Source organism: Carassius gibelio, chromosome A6 (assembly GCF_023724105.1).
Source record: "Carassius gibelio isolate Cgi1373 ecotype wild population from Czech Republic chromosome A6, carGib1.2-hapl.c, whole genome shotgun sequence".
In the NCBI taxonomy this organism is placed as follows: domain Eukaryota; kingdom Metazoa; phylum Chordata; class Actinopteri; order Cypriniformes; family Cyprinidae; genus Carassius; species Carassius gibelio.
The window spans coordinates 31,413,386-31,428,538 of NC_068376.1; the positions used below are offsets into that span (position 1 = coordinate 31,413,386).

General features: G+C 41.5%; 1 protein-coding gene across 1 annotated transcript; it reads left to right on the top strand.

Moving 5' to 3' along the window:
• The first annotated feature begins 340 nt into the window (after window positions 1-340).
• LOC128015211 (rho GTPase-activating protein 40-like) lies at window positions 341-13,290 on the top strand. The gene is given in 16 exon segments (XM_052598872.1): window positions 341-867; window positions 3,559-3,749; window positions 3,845-3,983; window positions 3,985-4,048; window positions 4,803-4,878; window positions 5,360-5,511; window positions 6,866-7,031; window positions 7,117-7,208; window positions 7,333-7,410; window positions 7,555-7,714; window positions 7,964-8,046; window positions 9,356-9,565; window positions 9,639-9,782; window positions 10,309-10,454; window positions 10,556-10,611; window positions 12,839-13,290. Coding segments are annotated over 16 exon segments (2,034 nt in total). The 5' UTR covers window positions 341-694; the 3' UTR covers window positions 12,943-13,290.
• The last annotated feature ends 1,863 nt before the right edge of the window (window positions 13,291-15,153 follow it).

A 15,153-nucleotide genomic window follows, 5' to 3' on the forward strand; every position in this document is an offset into this window, starting at 1 on the left:
CATTCCTCAGTCTTCAGTGTCACATGATCTTCAGAAATCATTCTGCTCAAGAAACATTTCTGATTATTATCCATGTGTTAGAAACATTCATATTTTTGTGGAAACTGATTTTTCAGGATTGGAAAGTTCAAAAGAACAGCATTATTTTAAACAGAATTATTTTTCTGACATAAGAAATGTCTTCACTGTCACATTTGATAAATTTTGATCAATTTAGTTCATCCAAAAAACTAATAATAATGTAAGGACCCCAAACTTCTGAGCAGTAGTGTTTGATTCTCTTATGCTGCGCTCTTCGCTCTCGTCAGAATGATTGTGTTTCTCAGATTTCGACTGCTTTCAGACTGTTATATAAGAGAGAAGAAACCTTTCGTCTGATTAGTTGACGTAGATGTGTGTCACAAGTCTAATAATCCCCACAAACTATTCCTTCAAACAAAGAGCTCCGTTTTCCTGAAGATTGTGCAATCCAAGCGTCTGGGTTTGAGCTGGATCATCCTCGGCTGATTTCTGAGGTTTTGTGTTTAGTTTGATTCTGAAAGTAGGTATTTTGACTTCCTAAACCAGGAGGTCTGCTCGAGCGCTGGTATAATGGTTTATCTTGAGGGTTATCAATGTTTGAGAAGTCGAGCTAGTTAAAAAGCGAGTTCCTCCTCTGTTGTGGCCCTCGTCCGTCGGCTCTTCCTGGAGCAGGATGCTCGGCTGCGCTGATGTTCCTGTGCGCAGCGTTCTGGCTCTCATGTGTTTAAGAGCCGAGGAGCTCACAGGCGCTCGACGCCGCTCCAAGAACCAGAGCAGGATGCCGTGGGGGAAAAACACGGGTCGGTCGCGGCGGCTGGGAAGAACGGCTGGACTCGCTCCTCTCAGGTACAGTCCCTGGATGAAGCACAAAATCTTGACTTTTCAGAACGTTTGACCAATTCAAGATTTATTTTTTTACATTTATCTAGTCAACTTAAAAACACATCTGCAAGTAACTTTCTCTTTATTAAGCATCTGTAAAGAAAGTTCTGTTCCACTTGGGTGTACACTGTGACCAGAGAGACTTGAGATGTGTTTTAAAGAAGTCTCTTCTGCTCATCAAGGCTGCATTTATTTGACTAAAAATACAGAAAAAAAACAGTAATCTTGCAAAATGTTATTAGAATATAAAATAATGCTTTCTATTTTATTATCCTTTAAAATCTAATTTATTTCTGTGATGCACAGCTGAATTTCCATCATCATTCCTCCAGTGTAAAGTGTCACATGATCTTCAGAAATCATTCTGATATGATGATTTATTATTAGAAATATCAATGTTGTGCTGTGATACATCTGGGGATTGTTTGTTGAATAAAAAGTTAAAAATACCAGCATTTATTCAAAATATAAACCCTTTCCAAAAATATAAATCTTGGCTATCACTTCTTAACAATTTAACAAATCCTTTCTGAATAAAAGTTTTAATTTCTTTCAAAAAAAAGAAAGAATAAAAATGTACTGACCCCAAACAATCCTGAAAAAAAGTAACAGCAAAACCATAATAAATCATCATATTTTCATGATTTCTGAAGATCATGTGACACTGAAGACTGAAGGAATGATGCTGAAAATACAGCGGAGCATCACAGAAATACATTAGATTTTGAAGTATATGAAAATATAAAAACATTATTTTACATAATAATATTTTACAATAGAATTTTTATCAAATAAATGCAGCGCTGATGAGCAGAAGACTCCTGTAAATGATTCTAATCTCAATCTTTCGACCGTTAGCGTACGTGTAAGAAATCCACTTGTTATGTATCTTTACAGAAAAGATGCATGAAATATGAAGGCAAATATTGACTCAAATACATAATTTATATTCAGAAATAATGTAAAATAATAAAAATACTAAATATAAACAACTCAAAAGTTCATGGCAAATTAAATTCAAAATGACTAAAAGTATAAAAGCAGTGGTCTATTATTAACAGTAAATGTTTTGTAAAAATGCAATAATTTTTTTCTCCTAATTTTTATCATTGTATTGACAACATGTCTAATTGTAATATTTGCCAATATTTTTATTCAAAACGTGATTCCTTGATTCAAAATAAATCAATAAAATCATGGCAAAACATTTCATTCAGCTGAATCGGTAAACTCTGAACAAGCCCTAACTGAACTGGTTCTTTTCTAGTTTCTAGCGACTAGTTCAGATGCTGAGTTTTGTTGCTGTGACTATAAATGATCTCGGTTGGAACATAATGTCTATAATGCATGAAGTCGCTATATAATGCTTATATTAACTGTTTGAAGCAGTTGTATACACTGGAAGTCCAACCTTTGGTGTTCATTCTGTGCTTTTGTTCTCTCGCTCTATGAAAGTCAGCTTATTGTGTCGTGATGCAAGAAACAACAATGTGGGGGGGTTTCATGTTTAAAAACAAGCTGACCGTTCTTCCGGCACGAGGACCTGAAGCTAAAACACAAGCCTGATTGTCTTCGTTCCATCAGGAGAACCACAGAGAGCTTGATTCAGATGATGTCTTGTGTGTTTGGAGCGTTTCTCTAGTTCAGAACTAGCAGCTGAGATTGAACAGAACAATGAAACGTGTTTCTGCGTCATTCAGCTTCCTGTTCGCATTCTTTAATTGCACTATTGACAGATTTAATGAGCGATGACGGACCTGTGTCCACCTCGCTATTCATTAAAGACACAAGAACGTCTGCGAAAATATGAAGAAGGTGCAAACAATGAGATCTGGGTTTGAATACATCCCTAAACACAAGAGAGGAGAGCAGATGTGTTTCTGTGTGCTTTCGGTCCTCAGCATCATTCAGGATTTCAGCTTGACATTTACATTCATGCATTTCCAGACACTTTCATCCGAAGCAACTCGCATTGCATTCAAAGTCTTGTTCTCCCTGGGACTCGAACCCATGACCCTGGTGTTGCTCAATCTACTGTTTGTGTTCATGCATAACAGAAAGTGTTTGTTTTTGGCACCGTACAGTTCTGTGCCACTCCTGTGGTGGCTAATCATTTTTAAAAATGGTAAATATTGCATGCAGTAAGTGTTGCATTGCAATAGTAAATATTGCATCTCTCAATTTGTATCAGCTCTTGAATACTGCATGAATTGCAGTTATAAAAGAATTATGAATACAGTTTTAGTGTATCCGAGAGTTCAGTATGTCACTCATCTGCAGAAACAGCCACAGAGGCTTTCATTCAGGAATTTCTACACATCCTGCAAGTTCTGTTAGTGATGAAGTGATGCTGGTTTTTCCCCCAGGTGCACACACACACACACACACACACACACACACACACACACACACACGTGTACCCTCACATACACGTACTGCATCAGAGCAGTGTGTAACAGATGTGAAGATGTGGCCATAAGGAGCATCTTCTGTTTGATGGACATTGTTTTGGAGAGAGTTAGAGATGTTTCAGCACTGATTTAATCCCTCACTGATGTCCACTCGTTAGCACGTCAATCAAATGAACAGCTGTCCCTCCAGACTGATGCTTCTTTGTCCCCATCGTCCCCTTCTTCCTCTTCCTGTGTGTTTCAGGGACCGCAGCCTCACCGCGATGAATGTTGAGTCCTGGGCGGACCCTCGGGACCCGCAGCTGGACACGCCTGACCTCCTGACCCCGCAGCAGCCCGACAGCTTGTGTCTGGAGTCCTTCTGGAGCGAAGTGGAGACCATCCGGAGCGACTCGGAGCCGGACAGCAGCAGACGAGATTCCCGACAGCCCGAAGGTGAGGCCGAGACGCACACACCGTCAGCTGATGCAGAGACACGCGCCGATGGACTGACCAGAGTGTGTGTGTGTGTGTGTGTGTGTGTGTGTCAGACGGCGAGCAGGAGGAGCTCTGGCTGCAGGATGCTGGTTTGTCTCCTCTGGTAACAGGTGAAGAAGAGGACGTGGATAAAGCCGTTCTGATGTCGACTCTCACGAAGACTCAAGCAGCGGCGGTTCAGAGACGCATCGACTCGCAAGAGGAACAAAACACCAGCGCCACACGTCAGAGACCTCTTCGCTTCCCCCATTGCTCAGGTAACAGCACACCTGGGTGTGTGTGTGTGTGTGTGTGTGTGTGTGTGTGTGTGTTCATAATGATTTTGGATCCACTATCAAAGTAAGAGGCCAGTCACACTGAATGCATTTCTCCACTATTGCACTACTTTTCCGTTGTATAAGGAATCTGATTTTCTCGCTGCATCTTCTTCTTCATCGTACTATGAGAACATCTCGACATCAGCAAACATTTACACATCAGTAGAATGATGTTTTAGGGGCTGTTTACGCATAACGCATTTTTGTGTTGCATTGCATTACATGCACTAGATGGAAATCTTAGAGCACTGTGCTCGTGTCTTGTGTTTTTCACAGCGTCTCATACGTTATACGTCATTCTAAAAACACTGAGCTCAAGACAGACGTTCTGTTAAAAACGTGTCTTGTGTTCATTTTCATTCCACTGAACCGGCATCCAAATCAGCAATTTTAATAGATAATAAAACTATGATTTGACCTCTTTGATAAAGAAATGCACAGCTGAGATGTGTCAGATTTTCTGATCGGCTGAAATAGTTGTACTGGTTGTATAGTGACAGAAGGACAGTACGTGTGTGGAGGAACCGTCAGTCGCTTCACAGCACACAACACACACTCACGTCATGCCAGATCATATCAGCGCATCTGAATAAAGCCTTGAGTCCTGTTCATCACACACACACCGATAACACATCTTGTGTGAGTGTGTGTGTGTGTGTGTGTGTGTGAGTCTAACTAATTGTTTTCTATTCAGTCAGCAGTTGAGACACACAACAGTGAACCTGACACACACAGAAACATGGAGAGTGTGACAAAGAAACAACTATCAGGTACACACACACACACAATGCCTCTTTACTATTTCCTTAGAAGCTAATAAGATGATCTAATAACATAATAAGAACCCTGATAGCCAATCTCAACACTGTAGCGGTTGTGTAGAGACACTTAGATTGGGGAGACTAAAATGTGTAGCGTTGGGAATTCTCCGTGATCAGGATTGGGAACCAATGCTCTACAGCGTCGTGATCCTAACGGTTCATTACTCTCTTCATTATTCTGTGATATTTTCAGCTGCAGATCTTCACCTGTCACTTCTATTAATATAAGAGTGAATGTGAGTTTAATAATATTCAGGTGTTTCAGATTCAGAGAGATGAGCAGTGATTATACATGAACTCTTTGAACACAAGATGCAATTTCCTGCCTTTTCACATGGAAATCATATTCAAATGGATCAGATACTGAACGCTTCCCGCTGTCGATGGAAACAGTAGTTACTAGCGTGTGTGTGTGTGTGTGTGTGTGTAGCTGTCAGCAGTCAGGAGACTCAAGGGCTGCAAATGGATGAGATCTTTATCACAGACGTGGCGTATTGTGAACAAGCAGCCATCTTACTGAAACAAGCCAAACTACCACAGAACAACAGCAGCCAGTGCAGGAGAGACGACGGAGCTCTGCCGGTGAGACACGCTGTTACACACCATAGCAACACACAAAACACCATAGCAACCGCATAATAACACTCACTTTCCACCTGTCTAAAGTTACACACTATAGCAACACACTAAACACCATAGCAACCACATAACAACACACACTGTCCGTCTGTCTACAGTTACACACCATAGCAACACACTCAAAACACTTTAGTAACACACAAAACACCATAGCAACCCCACAACAACACGCACTGTCTGCCTGTCTACAGTTACACACCATAGCAACACTCAAAACACCTTAGCAACCGCATAACAACACACACTGCCCGTCTGTCTACAGTTACACACCAAAGCAACACACTAAACACCATAGCAACCGCATAACAACATGCAATGTCCGCCTGTCTACAGTTACACACCATAGCAACACACTAAACACCATAGCAACCACATAACAACACGCAATGTCCGCCTGTCTACAGTTACACACCATAGCAACACACTCAAAACACCTTAGCAACCACATAACAACACTCACTGTCCCCTGTCTACAGTTACACACCATAGCAACACACTAAACACCATAGCAACCACATAACAACACGCAATGTCCGCCTGTCTACAGTTACACACCATAGCAACACACTCAAAACACCTTAGCAACACACAAAACACCATAGCAACCACATAACAACACGCACTGTCCCCTGTCTACAGTTACACACCATAGCAATACACTAAAAACACCTTAGCAACACACTAATCACCATAGCAACTGCATAACACCACTCACTGCCCCCTGTTTACAGTTACACACCATAACAGCACACTGTGAAATGCTCAAAACACCATAGCAACCACATAGAAATACACTAAAAACCATTCAGAACACCATTGCACACTAAGAACATGTACTGCAACATTAAACCAAGCTCAGAACACCATAGCAGCTGCATAGCAACACACTAAGATGAACCACTCAAAATACCATAGAAAGTGCATAGCAACACACTGAAAAATGTATAAGAACACCATAGCAACTGCATAACAACACTCACTGTCTGCCTGTCTACTGTTATAGACCATAGCAACACACTAAAACAAACACCATAGCAACCACAAAGCTCCACACTAGAACCACATTACACCATAGAAAGCCCATAGCAACACACCTAACACCGACCAGAAAACCATAGCAACCACATAGCAACACAGTAACACAGTAACTCACTGTGTCCTTGTGTGTCTCTGCAGGCTAATGATCATAATCTCAGTATTACTAAATAATAATAATTGTAATAAAAATGATAATGAAATCAGACCAGTGAACAGAGAGGTGTGTGTCAGTCGTCTCTCTCTCTCTCTCGGTCTGTAGCGGGTCATCTGTCCACAGTGCCGGCTGGGAGTGACGCGGGTGCTGGATCTTTCCCAGCAGGACATGAAGAAGGTTCGTCAGCTGGCTCTGATTGACATGACGGCACTCTGTGACCTGCTGGGGCTCGAGGTCAAACGACACAAAACCAGCAAACGGAAAATCCCTGGTGAGTTTCCTGTCACATGACCACACTCTTTCAGACCTGTGTGACCAATAATCTGAATCCTGTCGAATGTCTTCCTGTTTGCCAGAGAGCTGTTTGTTCGGCGTTCCTCTCGCCTCATTGGTGGAGAGCGATCAGAAGATCAAACCCAGCACTCAGATCCCACTCTTCCTCCAAACAGTACGTCCCGCACCACATTCTCTCCTTTTTCGATATTCTGTCATCGTTCAGAGGAAGGAAGGATTGACCGCTGCTTCCATTTCATCAAATTAAACTCTTGGCTGTCTTCATCTCTCCGTCTCAGCTTCTCTTGTTCCTGGAGAAGAAGGGTCTTGATTCTGAAGGGATTCTGCGGGTGCCAGGGTCTCAATCCAGAATCAAAGTAACAGAACATTATTATCATATAAGCATGAAGTACATCTGACATCATTACAGCTGGACATGACTTGTATTTTTATGCATCACACACACAAAGAAGCGCTGTGTGAGTGTGTTTGGACTCACAGTCACTGTGTGTTTGTCACAGGTGCTGCAGCAGAAGCTGGAGAACTCGTTTTACAGCAGTTCGTTCAGCTGGGACGAGGTCAGTCCCAATGACGCCGCCACTCTGCTCAAGAAGTTCATCCGTGAACTCCCCGCACCGCTGCTGACCGCCGAACACCTCAACAGCTTCAGCGCCGTCAGAGGTGTGTGAGGCACAGCCGCAGGTCTCACTGAGGTCCTGTATGTCGTATAGTGTGCATCTACATCACAGTAGCTGGACCTCACCAGAAGAACAGACCAAAATACTCACTTGCTTATGGACAAACAGTCAAAGATTTGGTCTCTGATCTTATGATCTGATATTGTCTTGGTCTAAAAATATCATGTGTCATTAGTTTCTTATAGAGTGACGTCTTTTGGAGGAAGAATCATGTTTAAATTGTTTTCTACAGATATTGCAGACCTGAAGCAGAAGCTGCACATGTTGAATCTTCTTGTGCTGCTGCTGCCAGAACCCAACAGAAACACACTGAAGGTACAAACCACACACACAGGCGCGCACACAGACACACACACACACACACACACACACATACATGCACGCACACACACACACTAACACTTACACATACATGCATGCACACACAGACACACACACACACACATGCATACTCATACATATACACACACACACACACATATATACTCACACATACATGCACGCATGCACACACACACACACTAACAATTACACATACATGCGCACACACACACACACACACACACACGCACATGCATACTCACACATACACACACACACACACACACACACACACACACACACATACATGCACGCACACACAGACACACACACACACACATGCATACTCATACATATACACACACACACACACACACACACACACATATATACTCACACATACATACTCACACATACACACACACATATAATCACACATACATGCACGCATGCACACACACACACACTAACAATTACACATACATGCACACACACACACACACACACACACGCACATGCATACTCACACATACACACACACACACACATATATACTCACACATACATGCACGCACACACACACACACACTAACACTTACACATACATGCACGCACACACACACAGACACACACGCACATGCATACTCATACATATACATACATGCACGCACACACACACACGCACATACATGCACACACAAATTCCAACATGTCATAGATGTGACTCATCTGCAGTGTTACATAAGAGAAATTCATTAACACACTAAATGTTTATGTGTGTGTGTGTGTGTGTGTTTCACTCAAGTGTAACACAGCTCACACACTCAGCTGTTATATAACCGTGTCTCTGTGTTGAAGTGCTGCTGTTGATGAATGTTAAAAGTCACATGAGACGCTCTTCACAACCCAGTTCACTTCAATCATCATTCTGTCATCATTAAGTCGCCCTCACGTCACTCACTTTCTTCTGTGGAATACAAAGAAAGTGGTGGTATTTTTACCAGCTTGTAGAATGTGTAAAGGAGTCAAAACAGTGGCAGGAATTCCTCCATTGCACACGTAAATATACCACACTGTAATGTGCAACAGAACCAGATATGCTTGAGCAAGCATTGAGTCTTTTTTTTGGTGTTTAGATGTCTTTGCTTTCAGACACATTGGTCAAACCACACAAGGGTTCGTTTGGAAGCAGATTGTGTTTGGTTGTTTGGTTCGGACAGCGGCGTTCACACTTTAGCACCAGAGTCGGGTTTAATCATGTGTAAACACACAGTAAGAGCAAGGTGTGACTGTGTTTCTGCAGGCGCTGCTGGAGTTCCTCAGTAAGGTGGTGTTATGTGAGCGGTGTAACCGCATGAACCTGTGGGCCGTCTCCACCATCATGGCTCCAAACCTCTTCCTGCACAAAGCTGTTCCCAGTAAACTAGCGGTGGACGGTCCAGAGAAGGGTCAGGCGGAGCGGGCGGCAGACATCATGAGACTCCTCATCCGCTACCAGGACCTGCTGTGGACGGTAAAGATCTGGAGAAACCAGCATGATCACATCTTCCCAGAGTCTCAAGAGGGTTTGATCTGCTCTTCTGCAGGTTCCTAACTTCCTGTTGAGTCAGGTGAGGAAGCTGAACGAGAACAGCAGCCGCCGGTGCCAGTTCTACGACAAACGCATCAAGCACCTGCTCAGGAAGATCCACACGGACAGCAGAGACAAACCTGACAAGAACTCCAGCGAGGTGAGAGAGAGGACGCTGTTGGGAGAGAACGAGTGAATGCTAATGCAGAAGGAGTTAGGAGGGAAAGAGCGACAGGTGAGAGGATGATCTCTGTACAGGCTTACAGGACCTGACAGAGCACACGCTCCTACTCCGCTAGAGTTTATGTGCTCTGAAACATCTCTGATGAATCTAGATCTAGAATCATCATCTGGACGCTCGTGCTCGACAGGAACATGAAGACATTTTGCATTTAGAATTTTTTTTTTTTTTTTAAAGAAAATGTTACAAACTTACATTGTAACATTCTTTTCCTGGCAGTTATGTTACAAAGTCTCATGCTCCTAAAAACAAGCTTTGTTTACTAATTTTATGATACAGTATTTTCTAATTAAATATATCTATATATTTAATATATATAGAGCTAAACTTTTTTTCTTGATCTTTGAATCATATTGATAAAGTGTTTCCTTCTCTGTGTGCGTGTGCGTGTGTGTGTGTGTGTGTGTGTGTGTGTGTGTGTGTGTGTGTGTGTGTGTGAGATCAGCAGTGTCGGACTGTAAAGATCCAGCTGGCTGACGTGAGTTTCTCGATGGAGTTTCGTCTCACTATTAATTCTCGTGCTTCAGATCTGATGTCACAGTTTTATAAAGAACTACACACCTCTGACAACAGCAGGGGACTCCTGAAACGGTATGAACACACACACACACACACACACACAGAAAACACCTGTAATGAAAATTATTTCGATTTACATTTTTTACTTTTATTTATTTATTTTCTTCTCCCAGAAATGGTTCACAGACCTGCCCGGACTGTGCCATCTATGAAGTGGGTGGGAATATCGGTAAGATATTTAAAAAAAAAAAAAAAAAAATATTTAGTATACAACTATAAAGACAAAACTAAAACTAAAACCATGAAAACATCTTCGTTACTTGAAGTAATATTGAAACTGTAATATTGAAAACTTTCAGCTAGAGAAATGCCAAAGAAACATTTCTCAAATTCATTTAATTTAACTTGATGTACTAAAATAACTTTTTTTTATTAAAAAAACAATAACTAATTACACAGAGGACACAAAAAATAATAATAAAAAAAAAATATATATATACAGTATTGTTCAAAATAATAGCAGTACAATGTGACTAACCAGAATAATCAAGGTTTTTCGTATATTGTTATTATTGCTACGTGGCAAACAAGTTACCAGTAGGTTCAGTAGATTCTCAGAAAACAAATGAGACCCAGCATTCATGATATGCACGCTCTTAAGGCTGTGCAATTGGGCAATTAGTTGAATTAGTTGAAAGGGGTGTGTTCAAAAAAATAGCAGTGTGGCATTCAATCACTGAGGTCATCAATTTTGTGAAGAAACAGGTGTGAATCAGGTGGCCCCTATTTAAGGATGAAGCCAACACTTGTTGAACATGCATTTGAAAGCTGAGGAAAATGGGTCGTTCAAGACATTGTTCAGAAGAACAGCGTACTTTGATTAAAAAGTTGATTAGAGAGGGGAAAACCTATAAAGAGGTGCAAAAAATGATAGGCTGTTCAGCTAAAATGATCTCCAATGCCTTAAAATGGAGAGCAAAACCAGAGAGACGTGGAAGAAAACGGAAGACAACCATCAAAATGGATAGAAGAATAACCAGAATGGCAAAGGCTCAGCCAATGATCACCTCCAGGATGATCAAAGACAGTCTGGAGTTACCTGTAAGTACTGTGACAGTTAGAAGACGTCTGTGTGAAGCTAATCTATTTTCAAGAATCCCCCGCAAAGTCCCTCTGTTAAAAAAAAGGCATGTGCAGAAGAGGTTACAATTTGCCAAAGAACACATCAACCGGCCTAAAGAGAAATGGAGGAACATTTTGTGGACTGATGAGAGTAAAATTGTTCTTTTTGGGTCCAAGGGCCACAGGCAGTTTGTGAGACGACCCCCAAACTCTGAATTCAAGCCACAGTACACAGTGAAGACAGTGAAGCATGGAGGTGCAAGCATCATGATATGGGCATGTTTCTCCTACTATGGTGTTGGGCCTATTTATCGCATACCAGGGATCATGGATCAGTTTGCATATGTTAAAATACTTGAAGAGGTCATGTTGCCCTATGCTGAAGAGGACATGCCCTTGAAATGGTTGTTTCAACAAGACAATGACCCAAAACACACTAGTAAACGGGCAAAGTCTTGTTTCCAAACCAACAAAATTAATGTTATGGAGTGGCCAGCCCAATCTCCAGACCTTAATCCAATTGAGAACTTGTGGGGTGATATCAAAAATGCTGTTTCTGAAGCAAAACCAAGAAATGTGAATGAATTGTGGAATGTTGTTAAAGAATCATGGAGTGGAATAACAGCTGAGAGGTGCCACAAGTTGGTTGACTCCATGCCACACAGATGTCAAGCAGTTTTAAAAAACTGTGGTCATACAACTAAATATTAGTTTAGTGATTCACAGGATTGCTAAATCCCAGGAAAAAAAAATGTTTGTACAAAATAGTTTTGAGTTTGTACAGTCAAAGGTAGACACTGCTATTTTTTTGAACACACCCCTTTCAACTAATTGCCCAATTGCACAGCCTTAAGAGCGTGCATATCATGAATGATGGGTCTTGTTTGTTTTCTGACAATCTACTGAACCTACTGGTAACTTGTTTGCCACGTAGCAATAAAAAATATACTAAAAACCTTGATTATTCTGGTTAGTCACATTGTACTGCTATTATTTTGAACAATACTGTATATATATATATATATATATATATATATATATATATATATATATATATATATAAATATATATATATATATAAATTAAAATAATTGTATTATTTAAAATTTACTAAAACTCCCGATAAGAAAACAATACTGTGATATTTATATGATTATCATATATATATATATATATGTATATGTTCTGGGTTTATTTTTGTTAGTTAAATATAAAATCATGGCCCGGTTTCATTTGATGTTCACAGATGGATAGAACAGCATTCACAGAATCAAAAGAAAACAGTAGTGTATATTTATATTATAATGTAAATGATGTATTACTGTATGGCTCAGGTGAACATTGTTTGGATCCAGAGACTCATTTGTTCGACCTGTACAACATCAACCCCAGCGGTGAGTGGATCATCAAACTGAGATCGTCCAGCAGGGGGCAGTAGAGACACACCAGACATCTCTCCAGGAGACCTTTGACCCCTGAGGAGAGGAGACTCTGAACACTGAGATCGGTGTGATGTCATGAAGCTGGACTTCTGCACTGAGCTTAGACTCTGTTGATGTTGTGTTGTGATGGTTTGATGCTGAAGATTGTTGGATTATTTATTAAGCACCGGAGCAGCTCTGTGTTTGGAGATGTGATGAACCAATGTCTGAGCTGTTGCTCTGGTGCCTCGCAGTATTAAACACACACACACACTCTCTCTCTCAGCTTTACACTGTTTGATCCGAATGATTATCTTCAGTACTACTTTTAAATATGCTGTTGTATTAAATTGAAGCACTTCCAAGCTTGTCGGCATGTGTTTGTCTCTGATAGAGTCTGTGTTTCCTTGACTTAACTCTCACACACACACACACACACTGTCTCTCACACACTCTCTCTCTCTCACACACACATTCTCTCACACACACCCTCTCACACACACAAACACTCTCTCTGTCACACACACACTCTCTCTCACACACACAAAAACTCTATCTCTCTCACACACACACACACTCGTTTGTTATTCCAGCAGCTCATATAGTCGTGTAAGAGTTCATTTCTATCATTTTGCTAACATTATGGGAATGTTACCTTGTTCTCTGAGTGTTCTTAAGTAGTAACATAGAAACGGTGATATGAACGTCCTCATCTCGTGTTCAGTGTCTGTCACAGTTGGTCGGTCAGGGACAAAGACTCCAGGAGCAGTTTTTATCAGATGTAGGTCAGCGCTGAAGCCTGCGGTCAACACATGCGCCACTTCCCATGAACCCGCACACACACACACACGTTCAACACACACACAGTCCATTTACACTCTCTTTGGGAATGTTACATACACACACATGCAGATGACACAAACACTATATCAGTATTGTTTTAATGTGTCTCTCACTGCACTGCTCAAACTGTGGACATTATCTTGTTTTCCAGTTTTAAGGTCATTTACTGGAGATGCAAAATGAAAGAAGATCTCAAAGTGAACATGAAGTGAGTTTATGCTTGAAACAAGATCAAACATCTGCCAATGGGGAATGAAACAAAAGGGTTTCTTTGTGATCTTTAACATGAACTTGTGTTGTTCTGATCAGTTTCTCAAGATAATAAGTCTGTAGTTTTGCATCTCCAGTAAAAGTATCTTGATACCAGAAAACAAGAAATACTGAAGGAGGAAGGTCATGTTTGCAGCATGTGCGTGTGTGTGTGTGTGTGTGTGTTTGTTTGTGTGAGAGTGTGTGTGTGTGTGTGTGGGCATGTTTTTGTATCATATCAGGACACAACTCTGTATAATGACATGGGTATGACACAGGTATTACAAGGAGAGGGTTCTTATGAGGACATAACCCATGTCCCCATTTTTCAAAACACTTATAAATCATACAGAATGAGTTTTTTTGAGAAAGTAAAAATGCACAAAGTTTCCTGTGAGGGTTAGGGTTAGGTGTAGGGTTGGTGAAGGGCCATAGAATATACAGTTTCTACAGAATAAAAACCATTACACCTATGGGATGAACACACTTTACACAAAAACAAACATGTGTGTGTGTGTGTGTGTGTGTTTGTGCGAGAGAGTGTGTGTGTGTGTGTGTGTGTGTGTGTGCGCGTGAGTGTGTGTGTGCGTGTTAGTTTGTGTGAGAGTGTGTGTGTGTGTGTGTGATTGTGTGTGTGTGTGTGTGTGTGTGATGAGCTGCAGAACGGATGGAGGAGGGATGAGTGACAGCAGGCAGCGAGCTGTGAATGAATGAAGCTGAACGACTCAGTCTGGTCTTTGGTTCTGGTGTTATGTGAATAAGTGTAATTGCAGGTGATTAGCAATCAGTGTTTGTGCGGCGTGTCGCAGCGGGAGCTCAGACTGACCCTGTCACGCGAGCCGACGTTTGAGGGCCACTTTACCGCTTCTGCTATCATTGTTCTGCACGCTGTGCATTAGAAATGACTTTCCCTTTGTGTGCAGCCGAATCACGCTTATCACACACGACTCACACGAGCAGAACACGGGTCCCGTGCTCAAACCACTGCTGGGAAAAACTCAAATGCAGCTTTTGGGGGAGACTCTGGACTGAAAGATGTCTGTGTATCTGTAAGATCACGGGAGATGGAGTGAGAGAGAGACAGAGAGAGAGAGAGAGAGAGAGACATCACCTCCTCCTGTGCTTCACCGCAGACG